At 38.3% G+C, this 16,903-nt stretch overlaps 3 protein-coding genes and 1 pseudogene across 4 annotated transcripts; 2 read left to right on the top strand and 2 right to left on the bottom strand.

The window, feature by feature from the left end:
- Nucleotides 1-11,311, bottom strand: part of LOC103965042 — a 29,365-nt pseudogene extending 18,054 nt beyond the window's left edge.
- Nucleotides 538-4,062, top strand: LOC103963279 (BTB/POZ domain-containing protein At3g05675). Of its 2 annotated transcripts, XM_009376084.3 has the most exons (4): nucleotides 538-789; nucleotides 2,193-2,250; nucleotides 2,367-2,600; nucleotides 2,691-4,062. In XM_009376084.3, the coding sequence occupies exons 2-4, from the start codon at nucleotides 2,239-2,241 to the stop codon at nucleotides 3,672-3,674; spliced, it is 1,230 nt and encodes a 409-aa protein (XP_009374359.2). In that variant the 5' UTR covers nucleotides 538-789; nucleotides 2,193-2,238; the 3' UTR covers nucleotides 3,675-4,062. The 2 variants fall into 2 exon arrangements, with proteins under 2 accessions (XP_009374359.2, XP_009374354.2); XM_009376079.3 differs by having other exon boundaries at nucleotides 557-789; nucleotides 2,367-4,062.
- On the bottom strand, nucleotides 4,364-6,556 carry LOC103963294 (EEF1A lysine methyltransferase 1). The gene is made up of 5 exons (XM_009376095.2): nucleotides 6,191-6,556; nucleotides 5,808-5,966; nucleotides 5,274-5,355; nucleotides 4,915-5,097; nucleotides 4,364-4,647 (listed from the first exon to the last, which is right to left on the bottom strand). Exons 1-4 carry the CDS (start codon nucleotides 6,539-6,541, stop codon nucleotides 4,946-4,948), a joined length of 744 nt encoding a protein of 247 aa, XP_009374370.1. The 5' UTR covers nucleotides 6,542-6,556; the 3' UTR covers nucleotides 4,364-4,647; nucleotides 4,915-4,945.
- A 3,797-nt stretch (nucleotides 11,312-15,108) lies between the features above and the next one.
- Nucleotides 15,109-16,737, top strand: LOC103963299 (40S ribosomal protein S28-like). The gene is made up of 2 exons (XM_009376109.3): nucleotides 15,109-15,270; nucleotides 16,278-16,737. The coding sequence occupies exon 2, from the start codon at nucleotides 16,279-16,281 to the stop codon at nucleotides 16,474-16,476; it is 198 nt and encodes a 65-aa protein (XP_009374384.2). The 5' UTR covers nucleotides 15,109-15,270; nucleotide 16,278; the 3' UTR covers nucleotides 16,477-16,737.
- The last annotated feature ends 166 nt before the right edge of the window (nucleotides 16,738-16,903 follow it).

Below are 16,903 nucleotides of genomic sequence, written 5' to 3' on the forward strand. Positions count from 1 at the left end.
ATAAACACAAGGCAAGACACATGAGCAAACACATGGTTTTGGAATATGGTAGAAAGAAAAATTGGAAGAATTGTAGGAGAAAAGTAAGTTTTGTGTGGATGTTTCAACAAATATACAAGTATTTATAGAGTTTTTGGATGAATTTTGAGTTAAATAATTTTTTATAATTATTTTAACCGTTGAATTTAAATCTGGACCGTTAGATTTGATCATATTCGATTGCAGTCGTTGGACTCAATAAATTTATAAATATAAAACAAAAATATTGACGAAATTAAATGTGGACCGTTGGATAACCAACAACTCATATGAATGTGAGCCGTTGATCAACCAAAAGAGTCATTAGGCTCAATTTTATTGGCAAACAACTGGGAGACACATCCATGTGGGTGGGGACTCCACCACAATATTGGCCTAAATCTGGCTTTTTTTTAGGTTTTAGGTTTTAGATCCAAATTAAAACTTGGGTTGAAACGGATTGGGGGAATAAAAGGAGAATTATATGTTTGAGGTCATGTATTGGAGTTTGCCTAATAAGAAAGACAAGCCAATGAGTATTACATTTTAATAAATTGTTTTCCTTATTGAAATCTAAAAAATACGAGTTTCGCAGCCAAAAAATAAAAATAAAAATACTAAAAATATTAAAAAATAATACCAAGTTGATTACAGGCTCTCTGTCTCTCTCCCCTTTGCCCTGCGCCGTTCCGTTGTGCTCAGCGATTCAGCACACCCTTCCGGGCGCCATTTTCCTGTCCTCTAACTCTCCTTCGCAACTCTAACATCCAGGTCAGTATTTATTTCTCTCACCCATATCTGCACTTCCTGTCGCCGATACCTTACCATTCTCGCTGCATCTGCTACTTACTATCAAACTCATTTTTTTTTTTTTTTATAAATTTCACTTTTTAATTATTCCTTATGTTTTTCCTTTAATCAGAATTAGGCTTAAATTTTAGTTGGGTTTGTGAATTTAAATAAGAATTCTTAATCACAAGCTTTGGTATAAAGGCGATTAATTTAATATTTTATATTTTTTTCTCCCTTTATTTTGCTTATCTCAATTTTGTAAATTTATGTTGTTGAAACATATGGGTTTAGTCCCAATACTTACATTAATTTCAACATACGTATTTTTACCTCTCACACACCCAAATTGTAGAAGATCAATTGACAAAAATTAACGTAGCGCTACCCTAATTTATGTAATACAACAATCACAACAACAATAAAGTCTTATCCCACTAAGTGGAGTCAGCAATATGAATCATTGCGAGCAGTTTTCTGCCATGTCTACCCTAATGTATGTAATATTGGGAAGAAAAAAAATAAGGTACTGTCAAATAAAGATCAAATTTGTAATCTAATTTGTAGTTATATTTCATCCTCAAAAGTAAGTTATGTATGCATGAGTTTCTGTAAAACTGTGTTCCCGGTTCCTGTTATGGCCTCGTTTGCTGAGTTATGTATGCATTAGTTTTCATCTTCTTGTTCTTCTGTTCTTCTTTTTAAATTTGATGACGTATTAGTTTATGTTCAATTTTGATAGAATGTTGGTTGTTGGAAAGTGAAAACAAGGAAGCTAATTATGCTTGAAGTAGAATTAGCCTCCCAAAGATACTTTAAATGTTTTCTTTCTGTTTCTGTTTGTTTTATTACTTGACGTGTTTTCGGATCAGTTGGAGTTCTAGATTATGTTTGGGAGAGTTTGATCTGCAGATCTTACTTTGATACGAGCATATAGATTTTAAGAAGTATCTACATCAACTAGTTGAGAATTGGATTTAAGTTGGTTAGTTAGAAGTACATGGATTGTCCGCTCGATGAGCCATCAGTTGGATTTTGTCTTGCTTTCCTGTGAACTGGTATATAATTGAAATGTAACAAGAACTCCTGTGCAATCGGCTGTTTTATTGCACCTGGCAACAATGAAATGGTTTGGTTATTCGGGGAAGTGTCCCAGAATATCACAATTCGACTCTTTTGGGTCGCATAATGTTTCTCATATGGTGTGATTTCATTTCTTTTATGGCCCAATTTGCAATAATCAGCTCAATATGTTGATAATTGTTACTATTTCAAGCCAAACTAAAAAGGAAAACGATCTTAGTAATTTTGTAAAAATATCGAGTTTGTATGGAAATTTAATGATGGAATTCGCTAACATTTTTGCTAATCATGTTTATGTACAGATCGCAACATGTGTTCAAGGTGTAGTCGTTAGTGCTTAATACTTCAATGGAGTATCTTGTAAGTTTCCCAAGCAATGTCAACTCTAAATGTTCTTGTGATTGTTATCCTTATTTCTGTTTTCGTATTGATAGTCTCTTATTTTTTTCTATTCGTTTAACATTCTTTTCTTTCAGGGTTCTGAAACAAGTACTCCTAGTCAGATTGGGGACCGATCAACCAGTGATGTTGTTGTGAGGATACGCACAGAGGATGGGCGGGATGATCGGCTATATTGTCATTCCCAGATCCTCATGGAAAAGAGCAAGTATTTTGCCGATCGCCTCTCTGAAAATTGGCCAACATGTCAGATTCTTGACTCACGCAACTGCGTTGACGTATACTGCCAAGAATCAGAATTTGACCACCATGTCAGTGTTCTCCGCCTTTTTTACATCATAGTAGATGGCTTATTTGATGACTTGTGGCATGGTGTAAAAAACGCCATTGGAATTCTCCAGGTGGCTGTCAAGCTTGGATGCCCACAAATTATAACTGCTTGTGTGAACTACTTGGAAGCAGTTCCCTGGGAAGAGTCTGAGGAGGAGGAGATTTTAAAGATCATACCACGGCTGGGATCACAAGTGGAGCCAATTCTTGCCCGTCTTCTTCCAGTCAATCACTCATCAATCATGGCGATATTTTTGTCAACCATCCGATTTGCCACATCGTCCCCTCTTCCAATCATGAATGATCTAAAGTCTTCTGCCCAGGAGCAGCTTGAGTACATGCTAACTGAAGACGATGATGCCCCTCTCCTAACAGCCGATGATGAGATTAAATCCGAGGTGAAAGAATGTGTGAAGAGACTATATGGAAGATTTAATAATCTATTAGAAGCTTTGTTAAGTGAAGTAGAATTATCTTCTGATGGAGGGAAGATGCAATCATTTCAATCGCTTTTATCAGATCTGTCGTGGGCGTGCCAGATTTTAACTAAGTTGGAAATTATGAGGGAACTTGTCTGCAATTGGATGGATGCATCGGATAAAATAGTTAAGGTTGTAAAGCAAGCAAGGCCGACAACTGAACTGATTGAGACAAAGCTTAGGGTTGTTGAGGTTGCAGCAAAGATTCTAGAGGCAATAGGTTACGGCACTGTGATTTTGCCAACTGCAAAACGGCTTCATATGGTAAAGGTGTGGCTTCCTTTTGTGAGGGTTGCGAAACCACTGATCGATTCTGCCACAACTACCGGTGATGATGCTCCTACGCTAAAGATGGACAGTGAACTGTGGCAATCCTTGGAATCCACATTTGTTTCCATAATACTTGCACTCCCATCTGTTGAGCAGGCGGAGATATTGACCGAATGGTTGGAGAACGAACATATTCAATATCCTGACCTGACTGAGGCATTTGAGGTATGGTGCTACAGATCCAAGGTTTCCAAAAGAAGACTATCGTTTATATCGGTGAACCATGACAAAATCGATGCACATTAAGTCGTTAACCTCTTCTCTTGACCCTTTTCAACCGTTTTAGTAGCTACCGGCTTCTCGGACACCCTTTCTTAACCAATGTGTTTTGCAAAAACTTGGGGAGAACGGGTTAATGATCGCGGAAGTAGATGGAATATTTGAACTGGTAGCTCTGTTTTGAACTTGTTCTGTATAGATTGTGAATCTCGCTAGGGTGTCATGTCATTTAATTTCGGGTCTCGTAACTCCGGCTCAAATGTAAAAAATTGTAATTGTTGAGGTTCTTCATGAAACAAGGCTACTCAACCCACATCTCCTAGTTAATTTTGTAAGTATGAATACCGTATTTGAAGAGTATCAGTGAGAATTGCCTCCATTTTGCGTACAGAAATATATTCACAATAATTTGTTATGCTCTGGTGGGTGCTCTTCGGTTTGGCCGACTCATCTAGAAAAATAGAGGGCAATTGGCAGGAATGATCACTTTATGACATTTTGTTACAGAAACGGTCGCGGTCTGTGCTTGTTATATTGTCATTATATCATTGTTCGTGATTATTATGTTATTGTTGAGTTATTAATAAACGATCAATATGTTATTGTTAATAAAAGCTTCTTTGAGACTGACTCCAATATGAAAGTGCTTGTAGAACAACAGCTAATATTGGATTACAAAAGCACTTTTTAGTATTTACCAAAGAGCACTTCAAAAGAGCACTTCTAACAACGTGGAATTTTATCCTCAAAAGATACAAGACGCATGAAATCATCAAGAAATGTGCACAATGCAATCAAAACTGGCAAATAAAAGTTCGGCTTAAAAGTTGTGGGGGCGTTGAAGAAAACAAGAAGAGATAAAAACACAGCCTGGAAGAGTAGCAAAAAATATACTGCTCTGCTTTAGCTTGTCTTGATGCAATATCAGAGCTTCCGCCAACATCTTTCTAGTATCCGTCTATGCCTTGCAGGCAATAAAGTTTGATGCCGAGTTGTGAATCTGCACCCATCGAAACACGGTAACATTTCAGATTTGGTTAATGTGACCTTGCTACACATTTAATAGAATTGCCTCTCCCAATGATCGTAAAAAGTACGATAGTGTTCAGATTTCACAACAAACTCAATCAGAATTAAGCATGCATATCTTAACTGCGTTCTTAGCATATGCTAATTTGTATATGTATATAATACAGCAAACGTTGACTTCCCATTACATATTATTGTGAAGGAAGAAAGAAATTTTCACCGGCCGATCGTCACTTACCAGTTTATGGTCACAAGAGAATACAGAGTTCCTACTTCTCTAACTCCCACCCTTCTAATCTCGTCTCAGGATCATAGTTTGTGAACAGACGAAACTCGTTTCCTAGTTTGCTAGAGTGTTGAGGCCTAAAACCACATGGATGCAATCCCATGAGTTCAGCTGCTCTCTCTTTCTGCACAGCTCCTGCAAGTCATCATATAACAATTTAGTTGGATGCACTCAGCTGAAATGTGCAAGAAACAACATGGTTTAATTTAAAATGTTTTATTCTTGTCTTCTAGAAGTAATTACCGTGTAGCCTGTGCAGGAATGACAATACTCTTACTGCATTTTACAAAATTATACATAATAATGTTTACCTGTGAGGAGAAGCAAGTAAGATTTTTCTGATCGTGCAAGAAATGAAATTGTTTGAGCGACTTTCTCCAAGCACTCCTGACTCTGTCAACACCAGTTATGCTACATAAGCAATATGTTCACAACCATCAAAACAGCCAAAATGCCATAAGTTCACGGCTACATTTGTCTGAAAAACCGTATTCTCAAATCTAATTAGTTTGAATCCAACGAAAAAGAGGAAGTGATGAAACTAGATGCCCCACCTATGCAACTGGACTCAGCCTCTGTACAACAGATGTAGAAAAGCAATGCGGTAACTAAACGCGGTACATACAATCATCAAAATGTATTTCAACTGCAACCCAAAGGAAAGCCCGATCTTAATTCTTACGGAGTGTGTGAAGATTCAGATTCTTTTGTACATAACACACACATCATATCCCATAGTGAGAACGCACATATGGCCAAACACGAATCGGTGATACAAATTGAATTCACCAAACCGAAGCGACAAAAGATAGACATAAAAGAATCATAATTTTGCAATTGCTCACCAGGTAAGGAGGATCAGCAACCACAATGTCAAAAGCATTCTTCAGCTCCAATGGCAAATCTTCAGGCCGGTTGTAATCGTAGAACGAGAAATCACTGCCGTACTGCTCAAACCGCTTGTCATACTCGAGCAGTTGTACAGACACATCGGAATCAGCATTCTGAAAATCCAAAAATCAGTCAAAAAAATAAAGAAACCAAAATCATTAGTACTACGGTCTAGTCACACGTGTCAGGTTCAACTCTCGTGAATGGTAAGTTCAATATGAAATTACTGCAGGTCCATTGTGTGGCTTAACTCAAATCCGCTCCTTCCTAATACAGTCGTATCAAACAAAAGATTAAAAATTTGATAAAACCCCAGATATTGAAAAGATGAAAGGACCTTGAGATACGCGTAGAGTGAGGGGCAAGCCACGCAGGCGACCCGAGCGGAGGCGGTGGCGGAGTTGCAGAGAGTGAGGACCTCTTGGGCTAGGGTTTGGGCGGTGCGGGGGTCATACCAGAACTGACTCAGTCTCCAGTCTTCGGAGATCAGAGCAGGACCAGTCGAATCGGCTGCTCGGCTCTCGGCGGCGGTGTCGGGTGATGACTGGGTTTGCTCGGCTAGGAACTCCTTCAAAGCTTCTAGGGCTTGAAGGCTTAGGGTCGGTGCGTCGTCGTCGTCGTCTGAGGCGACGTTCCGGTGGTTGGGGAGTGAGTTGGGGAGGGTTTGGGCGGAGAGGTTTTGTTCCATTTTTTGCGGTGTTTTGGACAGAAGCTTGGTTGTTATGATGACACTAGTGCGTCGGCTGCGGGCGGGTATTTATACCCGTTTATTCAGTTTTCAGGTTTTAGTGGTTTGAATTTGTTTTCAGTTATTAATTTTTAAAGTTCTGAAAAAAAAATTAATTAATTTTAAAGAAAAATAATAATAATTGAAAACAAAATGTAAGTGACAAGTTTAAGTTCGATTCTTGTATAATGCGAATTTAAACCACATTATTTGCTAACTCATTATGAGGCTAAACTCATCCCTCCCTCTAGTGAAGACAATATCGTTTATTCAAAAAAAAAAAATTGTTATCAAAAGACCTCTGTTATACACCAAGGTTGTTACACTTATATGCATCCATATGCATGACATTTAGAACATAGAAAAAATAAATTCTCCTTCTATGATCACAAACCTTCGTATTGAGAGAACCACAAATATATTCCCCAAAAGTCTAGTCTTCCAGTGCTGAAATATCGACTTAGATCGTTGAATCCTAGTTAAGCAGATGTCCATTGATGTACGCAAACCTCGATCTTCAGTTTATCTGTTTAATATTATTTCGTTTTGTTCATACTTTGTTTAATTATTTATTTGCATTTATTATTTATTAACGTATATAAATTTATCGTTTATCCAACATACACTCCCATCTTTTAGAACTTGGGTATCAGTTTCTCAACCTTCTCTAGCATTGCCAATGCCTTTTTCACATTTCGTGCTTCCGTATAACCATTTGCTTCATTGACATAACCATCCCAATCCATAGGAACCTCAGGATTGGATTCCCACTCTGCTATAAGTGTATTTGTCAGGACCAATGCCCCTCTCTTCCATTTCACTCATTAAAACATTGAATTTGTTAGCGTTTCCATCTGATAATACAAATCGAGCAAAATGTTGTTGGACAACGGTGTCCTAGCAAACCCCAAATCCCTCATCTTCTTGATGCGAGAATTATACGCACACAAATTAAACCCTCTTTTTATCAATTGTAGTAAGTATGTAAGTAGGGATCGTTCTAGACCAGGGATTAGGAGGGATTGTTAATCATTTGGATTTGACTCAAAAACGTAAAAACAAGTTTAAAACACTATACTAGACTCAAAGAATGCAAAACTCAGAATAAGATAGATTAAGACTAAGACTAAACAAAATATGGGGGGGGATTGAGGTTTGGACGAATTTAAACTAAAATGGATAGATTGTAAAGAAAACAAATTGTAAATACGAATTTGACGGAAATGAATGGATGGGAAGCTAGCTAAGGGGTTCATCTCCACACATGTTACACTTGCATATAAAACGATTTCCAATTGCTTTTCAATAAACCATGATGCTCAACACCCCAAGTTAACCGTGATGCACTAATTAACTCTCAAATTTTCCTTATGTTATTGAATTGGATGATGCATGCGACAATTCAAATCATTCTCCAATGGTTCTCAACATGAATGCATAGAAGAGATACAATGAGAGATCATTATGTTCTATGAAAATTATAAGTGTTGACGAGGCAATTGTAACTATGAATGCATGATACTCTTGCCAAGAATTCATTTAACGCGATTGTTTATAAGCAACCTCCACTACTTGTGAATATAAGTTCATAACTATTAGGTGAAACTCACTTATATTCTAGCGTCATATTCATGCATGAAAATTAAGCGTGCACTCTCAATAAACATACATAAATAAGTTATCAATCAAACAGTTAAACAAATTGAATTCACAACTTATGAAACGCAATTAGAAGTAATCAAATCATATTGCAAGCATAAACATATATTTCGAATCCCCCCCTAGCCAAGGGGGGGTTTAGTTCCTCATACGTACAAAACAAAGAGAATTGAAATTAAACATTGAAATCAAAGAAACACCTAAACATTCCAACAATTCAAACTTGAATTGTATGAACGTTTAGGCCCTCTTCTCTTCCTCTTTATTGTGGCACAAGGTCTAAGGATAGTTTGATGGTGTGAATGGTTTGGGGAGTGGTGAAAATGGAAAGGGAAAGCCACGGCACAAGGAATGATTTCTGGTGGTGTTTGGATTAATAGGGAGTACACGGCAACAAGGAAATGGTTGGTGTTTGTGGATGATTTTCTGAAATGGAAGAGTCCCTGAATTGTGGCTGCAATGGATGCTTATTTATAGGTGAAAAAGAGGGAATATGACATCTAGGAACTTGGTGGAAAGCTGGAAAATCAAAGGGGAATGCATGTGGCTGATTTATGCAGGGAATGCATGTGACTTGGCTGAAATGAAAGGGAATGCACGACATGGGATGTTTGGTGCTGGAAATGAATGTGAAAGCATGTGCAATGACAGCTAGATATGTTGTGGAAAGCTGGAATTGCACAAGGGAAATGTATGTGCACGGTTTTGGTGTGGCGAAAGGGGTGAATGTGCATGTGGATTAAAGGGGTGTGAATGATTATGGGATGCTGGAAATCTGGAAAGGCACGGCAATGATGCTTGTTGTTGGTGAAAATGTGGCTGAATGGTTTAATTAATGAAAGTATAAAGGGTGCATGTTTGAATGATTAAAGGGACATGTGGGTTGGAAATGCATGTGGCTTGTTTGTGGTGAGTGAATGTGCACGGCAAGGATGATTTCTGGGTGCATGTGGGTTGGAAATGATGAAGGAAATGCATGTGAGTGACAGCTAGATATGTTGATGAATGCATGTGTAATGAATGATTTCTTGGTGAGAGGATGCACGGCACAAGGGATAGAATTGGTGTGTGGTGTTACTTATGGCTGAATGAATGGATGGAATGGTGTGATTGAATGATTAAAGTGCATGTGGGTGGAAATGCATGTGGAATGGCTAATTGTTTATGATGATGTGCACGGCAAGGTTGGAGAAAAGGGGTGAATGGCTGCATGTGTTGAATTGGTGGTGAATGTGAACTCTTTGTTCTTCATTTTCATTTCTTCATCTCTTTATTTATTCCTAGCCTCCTTTGGTCTTCAATTTCGTCCATCTACTTGGCTTTAAGCATATGATATTCATTCCAATCTCTAATTTGCTCCAAAAGGCTCCAAAATGCATCATTTTGCATACTTTGCCCTTAGAACCTGAAAACACACAAAAGAAGCATAAAGGACTAAAATAACTAAAGAAACATAACGTAAATGCACGAGAACAAGCCATTTAAGTCGCATGAATATGCTCCTATCACTTCTGCATAACGTCCCCAGCCTTTTCCACAAGTTTTGCATGAGCAAAGCTGTTCAGTAGAGCACAGTAAACCTCGAGAGTTTTCAATTGTTTTGGAATGTTGTTAAAATAATCCTCAGCTTGTTCTATTCCTTGAATGTTTGCAATCAATTCGAGTCGGTTAACAACATCAGAGCTCATAAGCCGAAAGTAGCTTCTGTCAGTCATCCACATTGATATCTGAGAACAAATGAACGAATGCATTTTTTCAGAAGCAGGGTTGCTAGAAATCCAAGTATCAAGAAGATGAAAAAGATGGAAAGCTTGACTACTTGGACTGGTCTTATTTTGAATTCTAATCATGGCTCTCAGAATTTAAGTATAAACAAATATGAGCTCCTTCTAAGAGGGATTCCGCACCATTCTTTGAGCGAGATAGGACAGTGCCTTTGTTTGAGCCATCTCACAACCATGTATTTGACAATATAGCGGTCCATAGAGTGGGGCCAAAAAGGGCAAAAACACTGAATTTAAATGGCCACTACATGGTCAATACATGGCCTCGAAATGGTCGATAAAAAGGTACAATCTTATCATGTTCCAATAGCGGGATCCCCGATCTCCTCTTACAGGATTCTCATATACGTTCAACAGAAAAAATAAGCCCTATAGGTCTATATGCATTCAAACTCTGATAAGAACACAATTAAGCTACCCTATTAGCACAATTTTAATCCATTGACAGTTCAGTTTCGCCGAGTTCAATATTTGATTAATTAAGTAAAAACATGAGCGATAACCCTAATTTATTAACCATAACGTTATAGTTTGGGGCCAAAACATGACAAAGACACTGAACTATAAACAGTCACAGTATGATCAATACATGGCCACAAAACGATCAATACGATGACAAAGACATTGAACTATAAACAATCACAGTATGATCAATACATGGCCACAAAACGGTCAATACGAGGTCACTTTCCCATTCCTCTCCAATGATCCTTTTATGAATACATATATATACACATATAAGAGTTAAATTCGTTATGCATTCAAATGTTGTTAAGAAAACAATTATATTACTACAATTAGCATAATTTCAATCCACTCTGCTGTAAGTGTATTTCTCTGGAGCGAGAAATCAAACTGTAGAGGTCGTTCAATGTGCCTCTCGAGGACTCTCTGTAAGGTCGGGGATTCCTCATCGTCGTCCAGTAGAAACTGAACAACGAGGTCAGGCGAGAGTGCTTCAATTTGGAAAGAGAGCCCTTTGTTAGGGGGGAAGGGAGAGGAGTATTTATCAAATATAGCAAAAAATTAACTCTTAATTTCAAAAATGTCACTTTTTATAAAATTTTCAAATATATCCAAAATTTCACTTAAAATAGACACAAATACCCTCAAATTTAACAATTAAATAAATTAAAAAAAATTTAGCTACTATCTCCTCAGGCTCCGGTCCAACTTCACCTTCGCTTCTACACTCCACCACCACAACCCTATCCACTTTGACCCCCTCATCACGGACATTAAGCATCACCACGGTTACCGCAAGTGGGAGCAGCAAAATTTCAATCATGCCTTAAATGTCTTTTTCTTACTAATATCATTTTTAGTTTTAAATATAAAAATAGTTTTTAAAGTTAATCCACATGTCGTTATATGATTGTATTTGTGATATCCACGTGGCGCCACATCATCAAACTATTGAGCAAAAATTTGGACACAATATGTAAACAAATAATTCACTCGACACAATTTCGCCCTCGTTCATTTTTCCGAAGAAGGTTTTATTAATTTGAGTTCGACCCATTATAGACTATGCGTCTATTAATTACAATCCTTTGTTAAAAGGGAAAAACCTTTTGATTCCAATATGAATAAATCGTAACTTGGGGATTTGGGTGTTTATTTGATTTTGCGACTGCACCTAGGTCGAGCCTTAGATTGCCTACGTACCCTCATAAGCCGCTCGTAGTTCTTTTTGTATTTGTTAGGGTTTGATGTCTTGTGCAGTTTCAGGTCGTGTAGGCAAGGAGCATTTGATTCCTTGTGCAATTTAGGCTCTTGCAGGCGAGGACTTTGAGTCACTTGGAGCTTTTGATGCCTTATGCAGTTTTAGCTCGTGCGGGCAAGGACTTTGAACCATTGGAGCAGGACGAGGCTTTGTGGCATTTGTGACTTGATGTGGCTTCATGCCACTTGAAATTTGATGGGGCTTTGTGCCATTTGAAATTTGATGTGGCTTTGTGCCATTTGATATTTGACATGGCTTCATGCCATTTGAGACTTGTCGTGGCTTTGTGCCATTTGATATGGCTTCATGCCATTTGTATCGGCTTTGTGCCATTTAGGCTTTGATGCAACTTCGTGCCCTTTGACATTCAATGTGGCTTTGTGCCATTTGAGGCATCCTAAGTGAAATTAATCCACTAATATTTTGGCATTTCACTTTTGCTTAGTGCCGTATCTTTTGTCTCCGCATTTTAGGCTTCATGAATAATTTCAACTTAATAGAGGCCATATTTATAAAGCCCACGTGTGTAGCATGGAGGTTCATCCATCCTCCTTTTATTTCTTGGATAGAAGACATGGAAGCAACAATTACATCTTCCTTTCAAAGCTTTTTGTCTTATTTCTTTGTGGGGCCAGGGCCATGTTTAAATAGCCTTTTTATAGGATTGGAACCTTATATGAACATCATTTTAAATATGCTTTTGCTAGGACCTTCCTAATTGTAGGAAGACATCATTTTCTTTTTTGATTTCACCACTGAAGCTTACTGCAACACCCATTTTAATGGGTTCTTTACGAAAGGCATACAACAACCCATCGGTTATGGTCCTTAAAACCACAGTGGAGATTGCTTTGTTCATCTTCATTACTTTTTCACTTCCCATATTTGCACAAGAAGAAAATAAATGAACGACGGTGAGTAGGGGTCGTCCTCATCTCATTTGTTGTCGGTGATTTCTTTCCCCAAGTGTGTACTCAAAACAAAAAGGGTAGGATGACTCTTTTTTCTACTATTTGTAAAGAACTCATAGTTGCTGGGCTTTCTCCAAGACTTGTCACCAAGGAAGGAGCATACCGCTCTTCACTGCAACAGTAAAGGAATGTTGTTGTCATCGTTGTTTGGCAACTGCGTTGTCACTCTACATGAGACTGTTGCATCTCTGCTGCTTTCAGTTTTTGCTTTCTTCAGACTCATGCTATTTGTGGGAGTTTGGTTGTGGTGAAGATGGATGACTGCACGCGTTTTCCTTCTTGGGATGGAGTATGGACGATGGAGAACACCGATCACTCCTTGGAAATTCAAGGAGCTGACGACGATAGCGGAAGGCATCTGGCCATAGAACATCCTCTTGAGCTTCGTCGAGTGGTCTAGACCACTGAGAAATTCATGGCAGCGAAAGCTCGGCGGAGATGGCACAGACTGCTCTTTTCTTTCTTGGCATGGACGAAGAGTATGAACGAAAGGCACCACTTCGGAAAGAGTGAACATGAGTCCTCCACTTTGAATCTTCTTTCTCCAAGCAAAGACTGTAGTTTTTGTGCTTCAAACGACATCTCTCTTTCTTTTTTGCGTTTTCTTTCTCCGCTTCTCAACCATGTCTTTGGCTTTGTGTTCTGCTGCATTCTCTTTTTCTACGGTTGTGTCTTTGGCTTTCATCTTTGTGTTCACTTTCTCTGTCCCTCACTGTTGTTGGCTGCATTTTTGTTCTTTATGGCTTGCTTGCTGCCTAATGTTGCTTTGTTGTGGTTGTTGCCTGCTGTTGAGGCTTCTACCAGCGGCTGCTATCGCTGCTCATTCGGCGCCATTGTTAGGCGGTTGTCGCAACAGAAACGGAGGACCATGGGGTGTCATTGTTGCAAAATGAAAGAGAAGATCCATTTGCACGGGGGACATGAATTGGCTTTTTGAAATGGAGGACTCTATCGATGACCACCTTGGGAACATGCTGCGGTTGTTGGGCTTGCGAATTGGAGAACGGCGTGGCTGCTGTGGCCGTCGGTGTTGTTGAAGTGGTAGTGTTCGGCGACTGCAGGTGGGCTTTGATCTTAATCTGGAGAAGGCTCAGTAATGAGGGAAAAGAGTTACTTTTGCTTCTTGGGATGCGGTTCTCCATCATCTTCGTTTCTATAGGTGCAAAGCTTGTTGATGACGGTGGATGTGTCGCAGCCGAACCTTTCGCAGACGTGGTGGAGGCTAGTTCTGTCGTCACTGGGGAGGTTAGCACTGGCGGTAGTGATTGTCGCAGTCACCGTGTTCGTAGATCGGGAGATGTCGCATGAGGATATGAGCGAGGAAAGAGGAAAGTTTCGTAGTTCTGCTGGGAGCGTGGGCTTTGGTGGAGGGTCTAGGAGAGAAGCGATGCAGCCTTGGAAATTTGAAGTGGAAATAGGAGGTTTATCCTTCTGATGGCCGTGATGGTGGAAGTTTTCACCATTTTCTTTGTTTAGGTGAAAATAAGAAGAGCCAAGTCTTTTTTCTTTTCCTCTGCAAAAACTGAACCAACACCAAGACAAAGAACAAAATATAAACAATAAATTCATATCTAATATTTTTGCTCCCTTTGTCATGTCTTCCTTGCTTTCCCTCTTTTCTTTTGCTGTGAAGCCCTCTGTACTCCTCTTTGCCCTTTTGTTGGTTTTTCCTTGTGCTTTTCTGTTGATCTCCTCTTTTATAGACTTAGGTTGACAGGAAGAGTGGGGTGAGAAAATGGGTAGTTTTTCACTAACTCCCTTTTGCATGTTGAAGGAAATGGGCAATTCCTCACACGTTCCAGCAACATGGCTCTTTAATTTTTCTGATTTAATTAATTTTTTTCATCTGTTTTCAAAAAATGAATGGTGTAGATTTTCTTGGTTAATCTTCACCATGGATTTTAATTGCCACCATCATCTCCACTTTCCTTGCATTGAGGAACCTTTTTTTTTTACCCCAACACACACTAATAGAGCAATTGACAGATTTTTCACAAAAAAACTAAAATGATTACGATGGAAAAATTCAAACAAAGACTAAAATGATTCATGATAGACAAATTTAAGAACACTACTATTGATTATCATTAATTATTAAGGATCAGATTAAGGAGTTATGTCAATGTCACAAATCATGTTGGCTAAAAAAACCTTTAATTTATTTGATTGTTAAATTTGAGAGTATTGTGTCCATTTAGATGAAATTTTGAATATATTTGAAAGATCTATAAAAAGGGATATTTTTGAAATTAAAAATTAATTTTTTACCATATTTGATAAATACCCAAGAGAGGCGGGATATGAAGAATACATAAAAACGACGTCGGCCCTGCGAACTTTGAATAATCGGTGGACGTGAAATTAATAGAATAAGAAGGGCAAAACAGTAAACCTAACCCAAACCCTAGTCGACTAAATTATATTTCCGCTCTTCCCACCTTCTGCACTGCGCCGTTCCCTCGTCTCTTGCGATTCAGCAAGCCCTTCTGCGACGCTGTTTCTTCGTCTTCTCCAAGCTCTCGCAGTATCTTCTGAAAGTCGAACCTGCAGGTCAGTGTTCATATCTTATCTCTCTCACTGCATCTGCTATCGCGTTTTATATTTTGTTCTTTGTTCTTCGTTTATGTTATTCTTTTAATTAGAATTTGGTTTGAATTTTTAGTTCACAATTTTTGGTTTAAGCTGATTAAGTTAGTGATTTATATCTTTTTTTCGTTCTTTTCATATTTTCTTCTAGTTTTATTTGTCTAATTTTTGTTTATTTGTAGAAAAATATGGTTAGATTTGGTCCCTCTAATCGATTTATATATATATATATATATATATTATCATCGCAATATTTGAGGCAATGTTAAATAGTGATCATTTTTTCTGTAATCTGATTTACTGGTTTTAATATTACCGGAGGAAGTTCGATCATCAGAAAGTTTACTTTGCAGCTCGGTTCTTAATGGGATCTACCAAATACCACTAGTTTTGGATACCCATTTGATTTTTATTGCTCCTTTTTCTGGTGGTTCTTGAATCTTAACTTGTGTTTTATACGCTAATTGTAACGCATTGTATAAATGTTAAAACTTAATATATATTCCTTTACGAAGTTTCATCATCGGAATGTTACTTTGCAGCTGGTTCTCAATGGCATCGGAATCTTACCAAATGCCATGAATTTGTTATCCCTATTGAGTGCTGTGTTTCGTGGTGGTTCTGGAATCTTAACTTGTGTTTGACTTATTATCGTAAATTCATAATGCTTTGTAGAGCTGTGTGCCCTCTTGATCTTCTAATGCTAGCGGGGTTTTGCTTTCCTTTTTACCTCTTTTGGTAGTTGTACTAGTTGATTTGTTCTGTTTCATGCTTTACAAACTAAGATAAATTGTTGATCCCCCTAATCAGTAGGCATAACTTTGTATTGTTGTTTTCCTTTAGCTGACAGCTGCTGTCTTTTTGCATGTATTTTGTATTCAAATAGTTCTCGTACAAGGCAGCTAGCTCAGACTACTAGTTGACGATTTGCGTTTTCTGAATTTTTCTTTTCTATTTTGTTTTCTGTGAAGAATGGAAAACACGATCAAGCATGCTATTGTGATCAAGGTTATGGGACGGACTGGATCTCGTGGCCAGGTGACTCAAGTGAGAGTCAAGTTTCTGGATGACCAGAACCGTTTCATCATGAGGAATGTCAAGGGACCGGTCAGGGAGGGGGATATCCTTACCTTGCTCGAGTCCGAGAGGGAGGCAAGAAGGTTGCGGTAATCATAAGAGTTGGTTTTGTTTGTCGATGCTCCTATGTCTGAGTTTAGGTTCGTTGCAAGCAACAGTTATTTTGTGTCGGTGAATGGCTGTTGTGTTGCCGGTTCTGGGAATTACTAGCATTACAGACATTATTTTTGTGATGAGATTTTGTTATGGAATGTTTCTAAACTTAATTGTCTGAAAAAGTCCTAGGTTTTGTTTGAACAAGTGACAATGTTCCTGCTTGCTATGTCAAATGTTGGCCTTGCTTCCTACCGTTTACCAGGATTGTTGCTTATTGCTGGTCATTCTGTTGTCTTAAAATTAATACAAGATGTTGATGCGGTTTAATCGTAACCATTTAAATAGAAAGGGATGGAAGGAATGAGAGATTAGAAGGGGAGAAAATTTAACGATTTTTAAGAATTTGCAATTTCTTCGTCCATAC

This window comes from the organism of the source record quoted next, unplaced genomic scaffold (assembly GCF_019419815.1).
Source record: "Pyrus x bretschneideri cultivar Hongxiangsu unplaced genomic scaffold, Pyrus_bretschneideri_v1 Contig9, whole genome shotgun sequence".
Lineage (NCBI taxonomy): Eukaryota > Viridiplantae > Streptophyta > Magnoliopsida > Rosales > Rosaceae > Pyrus > Pyrus x bretschneideri.

Excerpts from the sequence above, each read along its gene's own strand:
- LOC103963294 (XM_009376095.2), bottom strand. The coding sequence starts at position 6,541 with ATGGAACAAAACCTCTCCGCCCAAACCCTCCCCAACTCACTCCCCAAC. Across the intron at positions 5,356-5,807 it reads TTGCTGATCCTCCTTACCTG|AGTCAGGAGTGCTTGGAGAA; the intron begins GTGAGCAATTGC and ends TGGTGTTGACAG. Across the intron at positions 5,098-5,273 it reads TTACTTGCTTCTCCTCACAG|GAGCTGTGCAGAAAGAGAGA; the intron begins GTAAACATTATT and ends GATGACTTGCAG.
- LOC103963299 (XM_009376109.3), top strand. The coding sequence starts at position 16,279 with ATGGAAAACACGATCAAGCATGCTATTGTGATCAAGGTTATGGGACGG.